Below are 22,342 nucleotides of genomic sequence, written 5' to 3'. Positions count from 1 at the left end.
ATCTGCATTTTAATCTCTGCCTATCTGATAGGCAAAAAAATATGATCTCATTATTTTGATTTGCATGGCCTTAACAGCAAGGCTAAAAACCCTTTTTCATGTTTACCATCACTTGTATTTCTTCCTTTGTGAATTACTATTCAGGCCCTTTAAGTATTTTTCATATTGATTCATATGAGTTCTTTATATATTAAGGATATTAACCATTTGCCCTTCCTATGTTACAAACTTTTTTTCCTCTGGCCTGTAGTGTTTTTTAATTTTGTTTATAGTGGGCTAATTTTTTTTAAATTATAAAATATTCAATCCAAATAAAAGAACATATGTAAATTATGAAGCTTAATAATAAACATATACTCATGAGCCCAATGTAAAAAAGGAGTATTACCAATTCTTTTGAAGCTTCTATGTATTCACTCCCATCCCAACTCCCTACTTCCCCTCTCTGTGGGGAAACCTGAGATTTGTTATCCTGAATTGTTTGGTTTTCTTATCATTCCCTTGCTTTTCTTTACATTATTCCTTATGTGTATATAACTCCCTCAAAAATATATTGGTTAGTTTTGCTTGCTTTTTTTTTTTTTTAAAGATTTTGTTTGTATATTTATTTACTTACTTGACACAGAGAGAGAGAGAGAGAGAGAGAGCAAGCGTGTGCACACACAGGCAGGGGGAGCAGCGGAGGGAGAGGGAGAAGCAGGCTCCCTGCGGAGCAGAGAGCCCGATGTGGGGCTCGATCCCAAGACCCTGGGATCATGACCTGAGCTGAAGGCAGAGGTTCAACCGACTAAACCACCCAGGCACCCCTGTTTTGCTTGCATTTTAATGATAAATGGTATGAATGTGTATGATATGAATGTCTTAATTTCTCACATTTTATTGTTTCTGAGATTCTTCCACATTGACTGCTGCATGTAGGTAAAATTTATTCATTTTCATGGCTGAAAAAGTACTTATATGAACAAAGCAAATTTTATACATTCTTCTGTAAGTAAGCATTTAGGTGTTTGTTTTTGTCATTAAAAGCAATGCTGGGGCGCCTGGGTGGCTCAGTGGGTTAAGCCGCTGCCTTCGGCTCAGGTCATGATCTCAGGGTCCTGGGATCGAGTCCCGCATCGGGCTCTCTGCTCAGCAGGGAGCCTGCTTCCCTCTCTCTCTGCCTGCCTCTCTGTCTACTTGTGGTCTCTTGTCTGTCAAATAAATAAATAAAATCTTTAAAAAAATAAATAAATAAATAAATAAAAGCAATGCTGCTATGAATGAGATCTATCACCTATCTCACACGCATGGCAAGGTTACTCTAGAGTAGATACCTAGTTCTGGTTGATATATACTCCTGCTGACACAAATTCTTAATTTGAATATACTTGAAGCTAGCTACTTTTGTTTAAAAAAGGCAGGGGGTGCGGGGCGCCTGGGTGGCTCAGCGGGTTAAAGCCTTTGCCTTCAGCTCAGGTCATGATCCCAGGGTCCTGGGATCGAGCCCCACATCGGGCTCTCTGCTCAGCAGGGAGCCTGCTTTCCCCTCTCTCTCTCTGCCTGCCTCTCTGCCTACTTGTGATTTCTGTCAAATAAATAAATAAAATTAAAAAAAAAAAAAGGGCAGGGGGTGCTTAGGTATACAGTCAGTTGAACATCCATGACTCTTGGTTTTGGCTTAGGTCATGATCTCAGGGTCCTGGGATCAAGCCCCATATAGGACACGGAGTCAGCTTGGGATTCTCTCTACCTCTTCCTCTGACCCTCCCACTCGTGCTCTCTCTCTCTCTCAAATAAATAAATCTTACAAAACAACAACAACAAAAAAAACCAGGGGCGCCTGGGTGGTTCAGTCATTAAGCATCTGCCTTCAGCTTGGGTCATGGTTCCAGGGTCCTGGGATTGAGCCCCATGTGGGGCTCTCTGCTCAGCAGGAAGCCTGCTCCTCCCTCTCCACTCCCCCTGCTTGTGTTCCCTCTCTCACTGGGTCTCTGTCAAATAAATAAAATCTTAAAAAAAAAAACAAAAAAAAACAGAAGGTTATGGAGATGGATGGTGGTGATGGTTGCACGACAATGTGAATGTATTCAATACAACTGAACTGTACACTTAAAAAATGGTTAAGTGGTAAATTTTGTGTGTATTTAACACAGTAAAATAAAGGAAAAAATTGAGTTAAAAAAATCCATTAAAGTAACCTTTTTAGAGGGACGCCTGGGTGGCTCAGTCATTAGGCGTCTACCTTCGGCTGGGGTCATGGTCCCAGGGTCCTGGGATCGAGCTCGCATTGGGCTCCCTGCTCGGTGGGAAGCCTGCTTCTCCCTCTCCCACTCCCCCTACTTGTGTTCCCTCTCTCGCTGTGTCTCTCTATCAAATAAATAATAAAAATTTAAAAAATAACTTTTTTAGAAACTGTATCTACAGAGTTCTTCCCTACTCTAAAATCACATAACTACTCAATTATTATCCCATTTGTTTTAAAGTTTTAAAAATACATATATTTAACTCTGAAATCCATCTGCAATTTATGTCATACATAATGAGGTCATGATATTATTTTTTCCAAAAAGATTAGCTGTCACAGGAATATTAACTACTGTATTATTTCTCTATTGTTTTAAATGCCACCTTGATCATAAGATAAATATATATAAACATTTTAATTTGTATCTGAGTTTTCTATTCTGTGTCATAAATTTGCCCAGCATAAGTTCCATACTATTATAATTATTATGAATTTTCCTCATGTCTTAATATCTGGCAGTCCAAATTTTTTTAAAGGATTTTTTTTAATATTTTATTTATTTTTTCAACAGAGAGAGATCACAAGAAGTCAGAGAGGCAGGCAGAGAGAGAGAGAGGAGGAAGCAGGCTCCCCGCCAAGGAAAGAGCCCGATGTGGGGCTCGATCCCAGGACCCTGGGATCATGACCTGAGCTGAAGGCAGAGGCTTTAACCCTCTGAGCCACCCAGGGGCCCCCTGGCAGTCCAAATTTTTTAAAGCAATCCCTATGACCAACGTGGGGCTTGAGCTCACAAACTGGTGATCAAGAGCTGCATACTCTACCAAATGAACCAGCCAGCTACCCCATCTGGAAGCCTGGACAATTAAAACTAAGGACAGGGGCGCCTGGGTGGCTCAGTGGTTTAGGCCGCTGCCTTCAGCTCGGGTCATGATCTCAGGGTCCTGGGATCGAGTCCCGCATCGGGCTCTCTGCTCGGGCAGGGAGCCTGCTTCCCTCTCACTCTCTCTGCCTGCCTCTCTGCCTACTTGTGATCTCTCTCTGTCAAATAAATAAATAAAATCTTTAAAAAAATAATAAATAAATAAATAAATAAATAAAACTAAGGACAGTCCCCCCTTTATATTATTCTTTTTTCAAAATATACTGGTGTTGAAACTAATAGAACACTATATGTTAACTATACTGGAATTAATTTTTTTTTTAAAGATTTTATTTATTTATTTGACAGAGATCACAGGTAGGCAGAAAGGCAGCCAGAGAGAGAGGAAGGGAAGCAGGCTCCCTGCCGAGCAGAGAGCCCGATGCGGGGCTCGATCCCAGGACCCCGGGATCATGACCTGAGCCGAAGGCAGAGGCTTTAACCCACTGAGCCACCCAGGCGCCCCTGGAATTAAATTTTTAAAAAATAAATAACAAGGGGCACCTGGGTGGCTCAGCTGGTTAAGCGTCTAACATGATCTCAGCTCAGGTCTTAACTTCAGGGTTGTGAGTTTAAGCCCTGTGTTGAGCTCCAAGCTGGGCGTACAATCTACTTAATCAATCAATCAATCAATCAAAGATCACTGATCACAGACAAAAAATTTTTCTTTTTGCAGTCCTCCCCCACCCAATAATCCCTATTAAATTCTAACTATAACTCCACTATATTTGTAAATTGATTTTGTATCCCCATTTAAAGGGTAGGAAACTGAAGATGAGTTAGGTAAATGCTCTACCCAGTAAAATTCACTTAGTCCAAAAAGGCAGTTCTGGGACTAGAACACAGATTTTCTAGTTCCTAAATCACTGTTCTCTACACTAAAACAGCTTCTCAAATTTTAATATGCATATAAATCACCTGGGACTCTTGTGAAATGCAGATTCTGATTCAGTAGTTCTGGAGTGAGGCCCAAATTCAGCATTTCTAATAAGCGCCCAAGGGATGGCTGGTGCTGCAGTCTGACAACACTCTGAGAAGCAAGGGTACTGTATCTTTTGATCCATATAGTTCTGATGGGTGTGCTGCCTACTGGTTCTTCTTAAGTCTTGGCTTAGAAGAAACTGTCACTGAAACGAAAACTTCTTTCTTGGCTTGGACTGCCTTGCACCCACCAAACCTAGTTGCTGTCTTTCCTAAGGATATCAGAGCAGTTGCCTTGTTCCTGAAATCCACAACTGTGTAATTTGTCACAAGAGGATCCACAAAGCTGATCATGTGGTGCTGGCACATCCTCTGCTCTTGGGCAGAAACCTTGTTGGTGATGATGTCTAGGCCTTCATAAACCTAGGGGAAAGAAAATAAGCATGAGAAAGTCACCTGCCTCCTTAAAAGGCACACTTGCCCTCCAGCCAAACACGTGACTGACCCAAAGCCACAGGACAGATGTGTTCTAAGCCTATGTGTTCAGAGCACAGCAGACCCACAAAAACCTAAGACAAAGGAAGCAGAAGAAAACAGAACATTGACTTTCTTATCAAATAGTAGCTATTAGCTTAGACTTCAAGATAAAAAGTGTATGTAAATCAATGCTCAACTGAGAACTAATTCTGCAAGATTAACTGGAGGTTCTTTAGGTTTAAAAATGGGCAGATTGTTTTATTTATTTTACTTATTACAAGTCTCCAGAAAGGTAACATTTTGCATTGCTCATAGTTCTACTTCAAATGGTTAGGTATTTCTTGGATTTAAATGGCTCTGAGAGATTTTTCAGAATCTTGGCTCCATTTGTAGAGAAGTGGCCTATTTACAAAGATACATATAAAACATACACATACACACTTTGAAGTCAGAACCCCTAATACTGCTGTACTCTAATGGAAACATTGTGATCTAACCAAATTACTGCTTCAGGGGGTCAGCGCATGCAGTCTAAATACTCAAAGGCAATATCCTGTCTGTAAGCTCTTGATCTGCCAATTCAACTAAAAAGTTCAAATGTACTTCTTCTAAATGCAAGGTCTCAGATGGAGAACAGATCTGAAAATACTAGTTTGGAAATAGGGATGAATGCTTTGAGATTAAATGTTCTCTCTGTAATCACTGATTCTACAGGGAGCATTGAATGAACAAATAATAAGTTCCATAGAGCCCACAAAGATGTTAAAAGCATTTTTTATCTCACATTTCCCTTTACTTACATGAGTGTCGATTAAGTACAGTACAGTATAATGGTTAGGAGGAAGGACGCTGGCGCCAGGCTGCCTCAGATCAATTCCTAGCTCTGCCGCTTCCCAGTTCTTTGTACTTATGGAGTAGTCAGTTACTAACCTCTCTACCTCAATCCCTCATCAGTAAATGAGGATAACAGTATCTATCTCATGGGGATGTTGTGTGGATTAAGTGAGTTAATACATGCAAAGCACTTGTTTTTGCCTACCACACTGCATACACTATACAGGATCATTACATAACTACCTGTATTACAACCACTACTACTATCACAACGCAAGGAGAATGGGAAATAAGTTTAATGTCATTATCACTCTGAAGCTTCTATGCTCTTAATGACCAAGGTTATTTACCCAACAAGAATATAATATAATACCCAACAAGAATATTTTACTATCTTCAAGTAAAAGAAAATTGTTAATTAGTAAAATAGTTCACAGAAGAAATATAAAGAGCCATAGGGAAAGAACCAGCTCTGCCTTTAACTCATTTAATCTGCATTTGACAAAAGACTTGCATTCTTACACCTGAAAACTGATGGAATCTTAAATCACAGGGTGTTCTTTTTTGTGTATCTTGAACAAGATGTCCTCCTGACATTATAAAGTGCTGTAGCATATACTGTACATTGCAGTCTTTCGCACAAATTAAGAAAACTAAAGGAAGGAAAGAAGTTAATAATTGTGTGTTATGGGTGTCTAGGTGGCTCAGTTGGTTAAGTGTCTGCCTTCAGCTCAGGTCACAATCCCAGGGTCCTGGGATCGAATACCATGTCAGGCTCCCTGCTCCGTAGGGAGTCTGCTTCTGTCTCTGCCCCTGATCCCACTTGTTCTTTCAATCTCTCTCTCAAATAAATATGGAAAATCTTAAAATTTTTATAAAAGGAAAAGGCAGAGTTGAAAATGCCCAGTTACCATTCTCACCTCCAAAAAGCCAAAATGTAAATATCTCTACCAGTAAATCCTATCAGATAAATAAATTTGTAGATAAAATTTCATCCTGAGTCCTGCCTTTATGTGTATGTTCTAGAACTCCTAAGTTTAAATAAACACATCAACATAAATCAAACAGAAGGTAAGCCCAGAACAAGGCTCACCTTATTTATTAAAGGAAGTGGCCTACAGTACTGTTTATGGTATATACAAATGCCAACAAATATCAGAAAGAAGGAAAAGTAATTAATGGTTTAAAGAAGAAAGGAGTATTAAAACTAGACGTCTTGCTCACAGAGTTAACAAAAACTGTAATACACACAAAAGTACTACATCCTGGTTACCAGTGTAAATTGTCCTCTTTGAGTGATTTGTCAACTTTTCATTTCCCGTACAACTGAATTAAAAGAAACTGGGCATAAAGATATGGGTGATACTAAGTGGATAACTGATGATAAAAGGATTGTTTATTTTTAGGTATCATATGGTTTTATAGTTATGTTTAAAAAAAAAAAGTCCTTAACTTTGAGGTATATACTATACTGAGGTACACATGAATGAAAATATTTTTTTAAAGAAATTAGAACCGATCCAAGGTTATGTCTATAATATTGTTTCAGTCTTCCATTCTAATATGACTTCTTTCAATAGTTACTGATGTAAAAAAAAAAAGTTACTGATGTGCTGTTACAGTTGAGCTTACAAATGACTGCAACTTGTGATCAGAGCTACTGTGTATTTTTTCATTTTACCCATGAATAAATTTTTCAAAAGATTTTATTTATTTATTTGTCAGAGAGAGAGAGAGAGAGCACAAACAGGGGAAGCAGCAGCTAGCACAGGCAGAAGGAAAAGCAGGCTCCACACTGAGCAAGGAGCCCGATGCAGATTCGATCCCAGGAGCCTGGGATCATGATCTGAGCCAAAGGCAGATGCTTAACGACTGAGCCACCCAGGCGTCCCCCCATGAATAAATTTTTAACAAGCAAGAAGGCAAGGGTAGATGAAGGGCATATGTAAAGTACATCTATATCTGCATTGCATGAGAGCAAGAATGATGCTGCAAAGAATTTGTTAATAATGACACAGGAATTATGATCACTGGCTGGCTCAATCGGTAGAGCATCTAACTCCTTTTTTTTTCCATTCATTTAGCCAACACATAGTACATCATTAGTTTTTGATGTAGTGTTCACTGATGCATTAGTTGCATATAACACTCAGTGCTCATCACATCATGTGCCCTCTTTAATGCTAATCACCCAGTTACCCTATTCCCCCCACCCACATCCCCTTCTACAACCCTCAATTTCGCAGAGTCAACAGTCTCTCATGGTTTGTCTCCCTGTCTAATTTCTTCCCATTCTGTTTTCCGTCCCTTCTCCTGTGGTCCTCTGCGCTATTTCTTATATTCCATATATGAGTGAAACCATATGATGATTGTCTTTCTCTGACTGACAAGCATCTGACTCTTTTGGGATGGTGAGTTCAAGCCCCATGCTGGGTGTAGAGATTATTTTAGGGAAAAAAAAAAAAAAAGAATTATGATCACTGAATGAAAGGCAGAACAACAGTACAAGTAAAATTTGCTGTAACATTCATAACATTAAAATTTTATGGATAAGGGGCACCTGGGTGGCTCAGTCGGTCAAGCAACCGACTCTTGATTTTGGCTCAGGTCATGATCTCAGGATCCTGGGATCAAGCCTCATGTTGGGCTCTGTACTCAGTGGGGAGTCTGCTTGAGGATTCTCTCTCCCTCTCCCTCTGCCCCTCCCCTTGCTCTCACATTCTCTCTCTCTCTCTCTCAAATAAATAAATCTTTAAAAAAATTTATGTTTATTTTCTGCTTTTCACAATAGGGGGAAAAAAGTATATGAAGACTGGGACCCATGTTCCAATAATGGGGTAGGAAGAGCAAACTAACTGAAATAAGATTGGCCAAGTGTTCCTAACTACTGAAGTGAGGTGAGACGCACAGCAGTTCGACTAGCATTCACTCTATCTTTTTATATGCTGGAAATTTTCCCTAGCAAAAAGTTTCTTTTAAATAATTTAGGTGTGTTTCACACCCACTAAGATGGCTACTGTCAAAAAACAGAAAATAATAAATGTTGGTGCAGATGTAGAGACATTAGAACCCCTGTGCTTTGTTGGTGGGAATATAAAATGATGCAGCTATAGATGGAAAACAGTACAATGATTCATCAAGACGTAAAAAATAAAAAATAGAGAATAGTGGGGTGCCTGGCTGACTCAGTTTGTAGAGCATGTGACTCTTGATCTCAAGGTTGAGAGTTCAAGCCCCATAAAAATATAAAAAATAGGGGCACCTGGGTGGCTCAGTCAGTTGAAGCATCTGCCTTCAGCTCAGGTCATGGTCCTGGGGTCCTGGGATTGAGTCCCACATCAGGCTCCCTGCTCCATGGGGAGCCTGCTTCTCCCTCTTCCTCTCTCTCTGTGTCTCTCATAAATAAATAATTTATATATATACAAATAAAATAGAATTACTATATGATTCAGTACTCCACTTCTGGGTACAAAGCCAAAAGAACTGAAAGCAGGGAGCTGAACAGATATTTATGCACCCATATTCATAGCAGCATTATTCATAGAAGCCAAAGGTGGAAGCAATCCATGTTCATCATGAATGAATGGATAAACAAAATGTGCTGTATACATATAATGGAAAATTATTCAGCCTTAAAAAGGAAGGAAATTCTGACACATACTATAACATGGAAGAACCCTGAAGACATCATACTAAGTGAAATAACCCAGAAACAAAAAGACAAATATTGTAGGATTCTACTTATATGACATAACTAAAGTAGTTAAATTCTAAGGCAGAAAGTAGAATGGTGGTTGCCAGGGGCTGGGGCAGAGAAGAATGGGGAAGTATAAAATAGGTACAGAATTTCACTTTGGGAAGACCAAAAAACTTCTAGAGATGGAGGGTGATGATGGTTGGAGAACAATGTAAATGTGCATAATGTATGGTAAAATAGTAAATTTTATGTCATGTATATTTTACCACATATAGTTTACCATAACAAAAGACCTGGAAGACAGATTTTTGGTACAATAAGAAACCAGTGAATATTACCAATGAAATTAAATTTTTAAAAATTTGTTGAATTTTTCGATTCTTTTTCTTTTTAATTTTTTTAAAAGATTTTATTTATTTATTTGACAGACAAGTAGGCAGAGAGGCAGCAGAGAGAGGAAGGGAAACAGGCTCCCCGCTGAGCAGAGAGCCCGATGCGGGACTCCATCCCAGGACCCTGGAATCATGACCTGAGCCGAAGGCAGAGGCTTTAACCCACTGAGCCACCCAGGCGCCCCTTTTTTAAACTTTTTTGAGAGGTTTTATTTGTTTATTTGAGAGAGACAAAGAGTGCATGAGCAGGGGGAGCAGGAAAGAGGGAGGGAGAAACAGACTACCCGCCTGAGCAGGGAGCCCAATTCGGGACTCGATTCCAGGTTGCTGGGATCATGACCTGAGCCAAAGGCAGACACTCAATGGATTGAGCCACCAAGGCACCCCCTGAATTTTTCAATTCTTTTTAGTATATACCCAGAAATGGAATTGCTGGATCACATCATAACTTTTAAAATTACTGAGAGGACTGGTAACGTTCTATTTCTTGAACTGAGTTTTGATTACACAGGTATTTTCACTTTTTGGATAACTTACTGAACTGTACAGTTACGAATTATGCATTATTTTAGCTTTTATTTTTAAGTAATCTCTACACCCAACATGGGGCTTGAACCTATATCCCCAAGAACAAGAGCTGCACACTCCACCAAGTGAGCTTGCCAGGAGCCCCATGAATTATGCATTTTATGACATACATTATTTATCAATTAAAATCATACCACCCAGACAAAAAGCAAAAACACAACACATTCTACACAATTGCAGTAAGAATAAATATCTAAACAAATGCAGAAACCAATCAATTTTGTAAATGTCACATTTGGTCCATACAGGTATTTACATCGTAAATCCCACAACTGGGCTTATCTTATTACCTGGTCAGAAAACATTACCCTACCAGGTTTGTAGCTGATTGCCTTATATTTTCCAGCTTCAATTATAGTTTCAGTGTGACTCCACCTATCAGTCAGCCAGCCCTGGGTGCTAGGAAGAGCTTAAAGGATCTGTTTTATCTTCTAAAGCCAGCATGTCACTCTGTTCTATTTCCTATTCTCCCAGAGGACACCTGTGATCTGTGTACACAGAAATGACTGGATAAAATGCTTCTCTCTGCACAAATCAGATTTTTGTCAATACTAAGGGAACTCTGACCTCTTTGTAAGGTCTGATAACTGAAATACTCTGAAAAATTACAGGTTTCACCTACTTAGCCAGTTATCAACATAACTGACTTATTTCAGCAAACATTTACTGAGAGTGTAGCCTATTATGTGCCAGATATTCTGCAAGATGTTAAGCATTCAAAGAAGATTAAAAAAGGGTCCCTGTCCTCTAGGAGTCCAGGCTAGCAAGAGACACAGATACAAATAACTACTATAAAGAGATAAATGATATAAAAGTTTGAGAGATAATAAAGTTTGACTGTAATCATCTTCTTTAAATCTCATAACCACTAAGCATTTAATGTTCTAGGTATTTAACTGGGTACTAGAAGGAAATATGCTTCTGTTTCACCTCTATTGAGAGTTTATTTCCAGAATGAAAATGTTCTGGGAAAAAGGCCACAAAACTGAAATAACCCGGACTCGCCAAATCAAGGAGCTAAAGTACCCAGAGGCACTAATCAAAGTGAGTGAAATTTACAACAGACCTAGAGGAAAACCTGCAGAATCTAGAGCTGTGTTATCGACCAGAAGTAAATTGTCCACCAGGGGACATCTGGCAAAGTCAAGAAACATTTTTGGCTGTCACAACTGCAGGGGTGGAGGTGTGGCTGGTATCTAGTGGGCAGAGGTCAGGGATGATGCTAAACATCCTACAATGCAAGGAACACCCCCCACCAGAAACACACACAACAAAAAATTGTCCAGCCAAAGAATGTCAACAGTCCTGAGGTTGAGAAACACTGATCCAAAGAAATTCTACCTTGGAGAAACTCCCCCAAATCTTTAAGCGTACAGCTAAAGGTCACTCATGTAAGGCTCCATCCCTTTAAGGTTGTCATGCTGTAGGGTGGTCCTACTGGGTTTGTTAATCAGCAAAATCCTGAGCACTGGGCAGATCATGGAGCTGTGTCTGAGTGCAGGTTGGCTACAGTGCCCAGCACCGTTGTCTAAAAGCATGAGGAAAAGTTGCCCACCCTCCCATTTGTTTTTCTTTCCTTCCCCCTTTCGACTTCATTTCCTTCCCAATCCAAATTAGATCCTGAAGTTCTTCAATCACTTCCTTGCCTCTATAGAATACATCTGCTTTGAAAACCACAATCACAGATTATGAATCAATACAATTACCTATCTTCTCTGCTAGCTGCTCCCCACTGCTCCATGGATATCTCACTCTCTGAGATCACTAATGAACCCCGACTGTCAAATATTAACACTCTTCTACTAAGCTTTCAAAACACGTTTAATGGAAAAGCCAACAATCTGATACCACTTGACTCTCTCATAAATCATTCTCCTTTGGAGTTTCAATGGCAGCAATCTCTCCAGTTTTTCTCCCTATCTCACTGGCCCTTCCTCAGTTTCCCTACTAAAGCCAACCACTGATGTATTAGCAACATCTGTCATGGTAACAATAATGAGAAATGTCCAACCCTATGGTGTCTGCCTGCCATTTCTACACTCTGAACTGTTGGACAATCACGGTTTCTATAACCATTTTTGTGCTAACTCCCAAAATCCATATCTACAATCTAGTTCTCCCCTGATGCCAGACCTGTATTTTCAACTGTCTAGTGGACATTTTCATCATCGTTGAGAGGCATTTAATATAGTGAAGTTGTTAACAGTAAAGACTCTGGAGCCATGTTGCCTGGATTTAAGTCCTGGCTCCACTACTTATTAGCTATGTAACCATGGACAAGTTAATGAACTTCTCTGTGCCTCAGGCTTTATTTATAAAGTGAGGCTCATTTTAAACCTAACCTCAAAGGGTTATGATGAAAATTAAATAATTAGGGACACCTGGGTGGCTCAGTTGGTTGGGCAGCTGCCTTCGGCTCAGGTCATGATCCCGGCGTCCTGGGATCGAGTCCCGCATCGGGCTCCTCGCTTGGTGGGGAGCCTGCTTCTCCCTCTGCCTCTGCCTACCACTCTGTCTGCCTGTGCTCGCTCGCTCTCTCTCTCTCTAACAAATAAATAAATTTAAAAAAAAAATTTTTTTTAACAATTTAATAAAAAAAATAATAAAATAAAAAAATTAAATAATTAATACATGCAAAGAATATGGACTAGGGCCTGCCCTACAGGAAGCAGTCAATAAATGTTAGCTATCATCCACAGCAGCAGCAGCAGCACTCCAGACACCTGTAACCTGCTATGTCCAAAACTGAACTCCTTATCTTCCCAGGTGTATTTGAGTAACCATGAGATAATCAAACCAAAAACCCTGAAGTGATCCTGTATCTCTGTATCCCAATCTCTCCCCACATTTCCAATCCTTCAACTTTTGTCCATACTAGTTCCTAAAATGATCTCAAAGCTCACCATCACCACTTCCTCTTACTTCACTGCCATTACACCATCTGAAGGCTTCGTGATTTCCCCTACTAGACTGTTCATTCCATCAGCTTCCTCGTTGATCTTCCCACCTTTACTATAACCCCCCAATTTATGCCCACACTGCAGCTGGGGAGCTTTCTAAAATGAAAATCTGATCTCATCCAGCCCCAAACGCTTTAGCATCCACCTCCTGATGAAAGCCTGCTTTGAGATCACTTCTCATTCCTACTCCTTGTGTGCCTGTCCTCTGTGCCCCCACAGTATGCTGCCTTTACCTGTATCACAGAAGTATTTTAAAGTCAGGTACAGTAAGTTCTATATCCATTAGACTACAAGTTCCAAGGGAAGAAACTGGGTATTTTATCCCTAGGCCCAACACCTAACACGGTACCTAATGATAAATGGAGTATACTCAATAAATATTCCATGCCTGAGGTAGAGTGCTAAATCCTATGTTAAAAATTTCACACCCTATGATGTTAACGTTGGTCTCTATTTTACCAATGAGGAAATGAAAACTTAGACATGTTATGTAACCTTCCCAAAGTCACACAGCAAGTTAGTGGCAGAGGCAAACTTTTAATCCATGTCTTCTGACTTCTTATTGTTCTTTTCCCAGCATGTTCCTAATCTCCGTTCTATACAAATCAGCTCTGTGACTTTGGGAAGTCAGCTTTCTTTCCTGGAACCTCAAGCTCCTCATTTCTAACACCCCCTTTAATTCTAATAGCCCAAATTTAAGAAAAAAGAATCTTGGCATAGAAGGGTAAAAGGAAAACTTATTTTTTTAAAGGATGTTGGCACTCACCAGAAAGATGATTTTCCTTTTCAATTGAAGGAATTTGAATTTGAAATTCAACTGAAGAGATGTGGGAAAGTAGGAAAAAGGTCAATCTCTTGCTTAACTTTTCTTTCTTAATAAAAGGATGACTTTTTAAAATTTTTACACTTTTTAAAGAAAGAATGAACTAGCTGCAGGAACATCATGGCAGGCAACTACTCCTTTTACCTTTGTTTGGCCAAAGTTCAACTGCAGACATGCTGACTAAATCAGGCAGATTAAGATGCTCAGAAAGCAGGAGAACCTGTATCTAATATGTTCAGTCAGCCTGGTGAGAGAAGTGGTTTGGAAATTATAGTCCAGATCATGACTTCTACTCTTCCAATTGTTATCCCCATTTAAGAGAAAAGGGATGGGAGGGTTGTGCCTGGCTGGCTCAGTTGGTGAAGCATGCAACTCTTGAACTCAGGGTTGTAAGTTCAAGCCCCATGAATGGCATAGAGATTACTGAAAAATAAAACCTAAACAAAAAAAAAGAAAGAAAGAAACAAAGAAAGAAAAAGAAAAAAAGGAAAGGGGACTAGAATCTTAACAGAAGGTCATGCTTCTCAAACTGAGAGGTATATGCATAGTACTTACTATGCATTCTTCAAGAGTACCAATCTAACTAAATGGTAAAAAGAACCTGAAACATTTTTACATCTAAATAAACATAGATCAGGGTGGAGATGCAAAATTGGCACGTACTTTTAAGTTAAAGCATGAGAAACTCTGCAACGGAGAGCCTCTGCTGTGGCTGCTTGGAGGTCTACCTGCAAACCCTGGCAAAGAATGGATATAAGGAAATTCAGAGATCATGGACCCAGTCCAATCACTTGAAATTTTATACTTGAGAATATGGAGGCTCAGAAAGCTTCCCTGGACATATAACTGACTGGGAGCAGAGACAACTAAAGCATTGAGGCTCTGCCTATAACACAAGCTGTTTCTGCTGCCTCTTACCAGTAGAATTTTTATCCCCATTTGACTCTGGTCTGTTTGTTTGCTTGAAGTAATGAATTCTTACTAAGGTGAAATTAAATTCCAGAAACTGAGGAGCAGCCTGCTTTCATACACTGAACCCCTTCACGGTTCTAAAGAGTAAATGTGATAGAAAGCTAAAAATATACACAAAGACAATGCCATGTGACTCTAATGCTGGGACAGAAACAAAAGGGGTCTTTTGAGAAAATAAAATTAATAAAGTTCCTCTCTGTGGTCACTTTTTTACAGCCTCAAGATTGGCCCATTTTTGAGGGTTTCAGTGATATTTTCCTTCAAGATCCCTATGATAGAGCATATATTATCTGGAGGTCTAGGTCTAAGTTAGAGAGAGGTAGTAGAGTAAAATTGAGCCAGAATGCCTAGGTTCAAATTCTGGCCCTACTACTCAATTTCATGTTGCAGATTATTTAAGTTTCTAATTTTTCTTTGCCTCAGGTTTCCTAATTTATAAAATGAGGATAATAATAGCACCTATACTCCTCACTGGGTTATTCTGAAGATGAGAGTTAATACAGGTAAAATATGTAAAATGGTGGCAGGCAAGTGGTAAGCACTATATAAAGTGCTTGATATTATCTGTATTTAACTGGTGGTTAAACAAGATTTTCCTTGGTTCTTCTAAGTGAGACCTCTGGCTAGGGTTTGAAAGAAGGGAACCATAAAACGCCAGAGCTAAAAGGAGCCTTAGACACTGTGACAGACAGACACTGTATGACCCACAAAGCCTAAAATGTTTACTATCTGGACCTTAACAGAAAAAGGCTACCCATCCCTGATGTAATCTAATCAGTTCCCCTCCCTAATATAGCCAAAGAGGAAACTAAAGCCCAGGGAGGGCAGTATCTTGTCCCACATTATGGAGTGAGTTAGGGGCAAAGCTGGGCGGGCCTAAAACCCAGTTTCCCCAGTAAGTAAAACTGCTTCTCAGGCTAAAGAGGCTAAATGAAGACCGCAGAGTAAAGCTGTAAAATTAGGAAAGAATATCCGCACCTGAAGAGTTAAGCAAATCATCTAATTCTAATCAATGGGCATTTACTGAATACTGTAAGCCTGGGAACCAATGTTTTTTAGTACTCTCCAGGTGACTGCAATGTGCACTTGAGAGCGAGAACCACTGCTATAAGAATTGTGCAAGGCACTAGCAAGATGTAAACCAAAAAAGGAGAGTAGGAAACTGACTGGATAGCTCGAGAGCTAACCAAAAGTACCAGCCCCGACAATGTAGAAACCCTTATTTCCTCCGCTACATCATGTGTAGGGGACTGCAAGAGAAGAGCAACAGGCACAGTGAAGGCAAGGACGTCTTGGATATACCTTCATTCACACTAGCACGTCAATAATATTTTTTAACCACATCTGTAAGTTCCAACGGTTCAATAAATTATAAATCTATTACAACATTCTCACTTTTTAAAAACAAGCTCTATGCCCAACATGGGGCTTGAATTCACAACCTCAAGATCAAAAGTCACACTCTCTACCAAACTGAGCCAGCCAGGCACCCCTATAACATTCTCTTTCTAAAAGAATGTTAAAACCAACTTGTACTTCTAAAAAAGTGTACAAGAGGGGTGCCTGGGTGGCTCAGTGGGTTAAAGCCTCTGCCTTCGCTCAGGTCATGATCCCAGGTCCTGGGATAGAGCCCCGCATCAGGCTCTCTGCTCAGCAGGGAGCCTGCTTCTACCTCTCTCTCTGCCTTCCTCTCTGACTACTTGTGATCTCTGTCTGTCAAATAAATAAATAAAATCTTTAAAAAATAAAAAAATAAAAAATAAAAAAGTGCACAAGAATATAGAAATTTAAAACATTTATGACAAGACATCTGGGTGGCTCCATTGGTAAAGCATCTGCCTTCAGCTCAGGTCATGACCCCAGGGTGCTGGGATAGAGTTCTGCATGGGGGTCCTTGCCCAGCTGGGAGCCTGCTCCTCCCTATTGTCTGTCTCTCCCCCTGCTTTTGCTTCCCCCACCTCCCTCTGATAAATAAATAAAGAAAATCCTTAAAAAAATAACAAAACAAAACATTTATGACCAAAAAAAACATGCAAAAGACAAATATGACCAATTGAAAAAATACTTCCAACACAGGAGTCTGCACAAAAGATTAAAACTTACAATACACAAAGCCTCTTACAAATCAATAAACACAAAAATGAAAATCACTATACAGACGTGGACACACACAGGTATGAGCAAGACATTCAAAAAAGAAAAACACAAACGGGGGTGCCTGGGTGGCTCAGTAGGTTAAAGCCTCTGCCTTCAGCTCAGGTCATGATCGCAAGGTCCTGGGATCGAGTCCCACATCGGGCTCTCTGCTCAGCAGGGAGCCTGTTTCCCTTCCTCTCTCTCTGCCTACTTGTGATTTCTGTCAAATAAATAAAATCTTTAAAAAAAAAAAAAAACCACAAATGGCCAATGCACCCTTGAAAAGAAAATTAACCTAAGAAATGAAATTAAAATGAAATCCACTTCTCATTTACCAAACTAACAGCAATGAAAAGATAGGTAACACACAGTTACCTAGACAGTTACCTACACAGTTGCAAGAGTGAAGGAAAACAGACATATCACTGGTGTGAACTTTCTTGAAAGCAGTCTGACAATATGCATCTAAATACAATGGGCACCCACTCAACAACAGAAAGACAACCAACCCAATTTAAAAATGAGCATAGGAAAAAAAAAAAAAAAAAAAAAAAAAAAAAAATGAGCATAGGACCGGGCCGGGCGCCTGGGTGGCTCAGTTGGTTACTCTCGGGGTCCTGGGATCCCCAATCAGCAGGGAGTCTGCTCAGCTATCTGCCCACCTCCCCTGTTTGTGCGTGTGTGTGCACCCACACCCACGCTCTATCTCAAATAAATAAAATCTTTAAAATGTTTTAAAAAAATAAAAATGAGCACAGACCTAAATAGGTATTTCTCCAAAAGAGATATACAAATGGCCCCTAGGAAATTGTAAATCAAAACTACAAAGCAGTACCACTTTTATACCCAGTAGGATGGCTATATTAAAAATAAAGGGGGAGGGTAATATTGGAGAAGAGGTAGAGAAACTGGTACCCTTATACATTGCTGATGGGAATGTAAAATAGTACAGCCATTGCGTAAAAACAGTTTGGCAATTCCTCAAAAAGTTAGACATAGAATTACCATATCACCCAGAAATTCTACTCCTACAATATATACTCAAAATAAGTGAAAACGAGTGTGTACATGTTCACAGGAGCACTATTCTTAACAGCCTAAGGTACTACTGCCCATCAAGAGATGGGACAAATTGTGATCTATACATACAATGGAAAATTATTCAACCATAAAAAGGAATAAAGTACCAACTCGTGCTATAAGTGTAAGTGAGAGAAGCCAGCCAGACACAACATATTATATGATCCCATTTTATATGAAATATCCAGAATAGATAAAATCTCCAAAGACAGCAAGCACACTGGTGGTTGCCAGGGACTTGGGGGGAAGGAAAAATGGGGGAGTAACTGCTTAGGGAAATGCAGAATAGATGCTTAATGGGTATGGGGTTTTCTTTTGGGGTGGTGGAAATATTTTGGAACTAGAAAGAGGTGGTGGTTGTACACCACCGTGATATACTAAATGACACTGAATCATTCCATTTTTAAGTAATCTCTACATCCAACGTGGTGTTCAAACTTATAACCCTGAGATCAAGAGTCACATGTTCTACTGATTGAGCCAGCCAGATGTCCCTGAATCATTCACTTTAAAATGGCTGATGTTATGTGAATTTCACCTCAATAAGAAAAATAATGTAAGTAACCTCTAATAATCTTAGAAAATTGAAAGAAGGGGGGGTAATATGTACATCATCTCATCCAGTATTCCTATTCTAGGAATTTATCCTGAAGAGAGAATCACACAGTCCAAAAAGTTTTATGTGTGAAGATGTTCATCTCAACATCATTTATTATAGCAAAAAAACAACCCTCTAAATCTCCTTCAGTAGAAACCTAGCTAATTACAATACACCTATAAAATAGACTACACAGAGATTAAAAACAGAGAAGTAGAAAGTTGGAGAGCTTACACTATCCAATTTCAAGATTTAATATAAAGCCACAGTAATCAAGACAAAGCGATATTGGAAAAAAAAAATAGACACACAGATCAATGGAAAAGAATGCAGCCCAGCAATAGACCTGCACAAATATAAATTGACTTTTGACAAAAGTACAAAGGCAATTTAATGGAGAAAGGATAGCCTTTCAAAAACAGTGCTGGCACAACTGGACATTCATAATATCTTATGAATATATGAATAATATATTCAAAATAGCTCACAGACCTAAATGTAAAATACAAAACCACAGAACTTTTCTTTTTTAAATAAAACTTTTTAAAAAAATGGTGAGAAAATCTGCATGACCTTGGGTTTGGCAATTTTAGGATAGGAAATCAAAGACACAATCCATTTAAAAAGAAACAAGATAAATTGGACTTAGTGAAAATTTAAAACTTTTGTTCTGTGAAAGACACTGAAGAAAATGAAAAAATAAGCTACAAAGCAGGAGAAAATATTTGCAAATAACATATCTGATAAAGGATTTGTACCCAGGATATACAAAGAACTCTTAAAAGTCAGTAAGATAAACACATCCCCAAAAGATCTGACAAACACTTCAAAGATACACAGATGGCAAATAAGCATATGAAAAGATGCTCAACATCATTAGCCTTTAGGGAAATGTAAATTGACCACCAAGAGATACCAGTACACACCTATTAGAATTGCTAAAATTAAAAAAAAAAAAAAAAATCCTGGAGAGAATACAGAAGAACAGAAATTCTCATTCACTGCCGGTTGGAAAGCAAAATGGCATAGCCATTCTAGAAAAAACTTTAGTTTTTATTTTATTTTTTTTTTAAGATTTTATTTATTTATTTGACAGACAAAGATCACAAGTAGGCAGAGAGGCAGGCAGAGAGAGAGGGGGAAGCAGGCTCACTGCTGAGCAGTGAGCCCAATGCGGGGCTCGATCCCAGGACCCTGAGATTATGACCAGAGCCAAAGGCAGAGGCTTTAACCACTGAGCCACCCAGGTGCCCCCAAACTTTAGTTTTTAAAGTTAAACCATCAGCAGATGTCTGTAACAGCAAAAAGAAAGTGCTAAAAACTTGATGTCTTCTCATAGGTGAATGGACATACTAGGGTAGGCACATCCGTACAATGGAATGACACTCAGCAATAAAGTGTAATGGAATCATGCAACAACATGGGAGAATTTATAAATGTACTTTGCGGGGCGCCTGGGTGGCTGTCGGCTGGGCATCTACCTTTGGCTCAGGTCATGATCCCAGGGTCCTGGGATAGAGTCCTGCACCAGGCTCCTTGCTCAGCAGGGAGCCTGCTTCTCCCTCTCCTTCTGCCTGTGGCTCCCCCTGCTTGCACTCTCTATGACAAATAAATAAATGAGAGATTTTAAAGTAATAAACAAAAATAAATAATAAAATATACTCTGCTAAGTGAAAAAGTCGGACCCCAAAGGGCTGCATATTGTATGACTCCACGTACACTACATTCTGGAAAAGGCAAAAGGATGGGGATAGAAAACAAATCAGTGGTGGTTGAAAGTCGAGATAGGTAGAAGAGCTGACTACAGAGGCCACACAAGGCAATTTTTAGAGTGATGGAACTTCAATATGGTACTGTAAAGGTGGGTACCTGACTGTATTTATCAAAACCCATAAAACTGGGGCGCCTGGGTAGCTCAGTCATTAAGCATCTGCCTTCGGCTCAGGTCATGATCCCAGGGTCCTGGGATCAAGCCCGGCATCTGGCTCTCTGCTTGGCAGGAAGCCTGCTTCTCTCTCTCCCACTCCCCCACTTGTGTTCCTTCTCTCACTGTGTCTCTGTCAAATAAATAAAATCTTAAAAAAAAAAAAAACCATAAAACTGTACTCAACAAAGAATGCACTTTACTATAGGCAATTAAAAAAAAAAAAAAAAAAAAAAAAACAGAATGTCTGGGGATCCCAGGATAGAATACAGACTGCAACAAATGAATCTACCTGTATTACAAATGTACAGAATGACTTCACTGAAGGGCAGTGGAAGGGAGAAAAGGAGCTTACCTAAGTAACTGTGTAAAACGTTCTTGTGACTGGATACTATAAGGCTAAAATGAGCAAAAAGAACTACACACAAACATTATACCTAACTGGGAAGTTTGTTTCTCACCTAAGTAACTACTGCAAACTACTACACAGGTTGCACAAACTGGTAAATACATTATAGACAATGAGAACCAAATTTCTTACTCTCTAAGAAAGAAGGCACAAATGGGCAAGGAAAGAAACATTAGAATGAACCTTGTGGTGCCACAGTAGAGTCAGAGATACTGGTATAAACCCATGTTTATTTTCATATATACGCAGATACTGACATAAACATAGAGATTTGTGTACACATGGAATAGTGCACATATGTTTCCTAGCTTAAATCCTCTCCCCTTCAGTGTGGGCTAAACTTAGCACCTCATTTCTTTCTTTCTTTTTTTTTTTTTTGAAGATTTTATTTATTTTTTTGACAGAGAGAGAGACAGCAAAAAAGGCAGAAGCAGGGGGAGTGGGAGAGGGAGAAGCAGGCTTCCCGCTGAGCAGGGAGCCCAACGCAGGGCTGTCCTGGGATCATGACCTGAGCTGAAGGCAGACAACGAGTAAGGCACCCTGGCGCCCCAGCAAGTCATTTCTAACAAATAGAGTACAGAAAGGGACTTCACAGTGGCGAAATCTGGCAGACACATCCCAAACTAAATGATCAAGGTTAACATCACCAGAAATAAGTCACATTGCCATCATGCCCTGATATGATGTAATGAGAAGGGTACTTCACCTCTGCGGTATGCTTTCCCAAAATCTGTAATGCTAGTGTAATCATTAGAAACCATCAGACAAACCCAAATTGAGAAATAGTCTACAGAAGAGCTGGCCAGTAGTACCCTTCAGAAGTCAGAGACTGGAAACACCTGAGAAACTGCTACAGACTGGAGGAGCCAAAAGAGAACGATGACCAAAGGCAACATGGGACCCTAGATAGGATCCCCAAAACAGAAGAAAGATATTAGTAGAAAAACTGGTGAAATCCAAATAAACTCTACAGTTGAAAGTACTACAACTATGTCAATTTCTTAATTTTGGCAGATGTACCAAGATGATATATGATGCTAATTTTAGGAGAAGTTGGGGAAAGGGTATACAAGAACTCTCTGCTATCTTTGAAACTCTTATGTAAATCTATAATTACATCAAAATTTAACAAACAACAATAATAATGTAGAACAGAGTTTCTAAACTTCAGTATAATATATTGATATTTTGGGCCAAATAATTCTTTGTTGTGAGGAGCTGTTTCATGCATAGTAGGATCTATAGCAGCACTCCTGATCTCTACTCATTAGACGTCAGGAACCCACCTCCCCAGTTGTTACAACCAAAAATGTCTCCAGAAATTGCAAAGGTGCCCTGAGGGGGCAAAATGACCCCAGATTGAGACCACTGATGTACAGTTACATTAA

General features: G+C 39.5%; 1 protein-coding gene across 2 annotated transcripts in view; it reads right to left on the bottom strand.

Annotated features, from left to right (window-relative positions):
- Positions 1-22,342, bottom strand: part of TRIT1 (tRNA isopentenyltransferase 1) — a 46,814-nt gene that overhangs the window by 15,075 nt on the left and 9,397 nt on the right. Inside the window, exon 2 of one of the 2 annotated variants that reach the window (XM_080799985.1) lies at positions 4,316-4,487. In XM_080799985.1, coding sequence (XP_080656111.1) covers positions 4,316-4,487 — 172 coding nt within the window. Of the gene's footprint in view, positions 1-4,061; positions 4,488-22,342 lie in introns of those variants that run through there. The other variant, XM_080799984.1, reaches the window with a different exon arrangement.

The sequence above is a fragment of the Martes martes genome (assembly GCF_963455335.1).
Source record: "Martes martes genome assembly, chromosome: 4".
NCBI lineage: Eukaryota > Metazoa > Chordata > Mammalia > Carnivora > Mustelidae > Martes > Martes martes.
The sequence above is the reverse complement of the archived record's forward strand: the minus strand, read 5'-3'. Positions and strand labels throughout refer to the sequence as shown.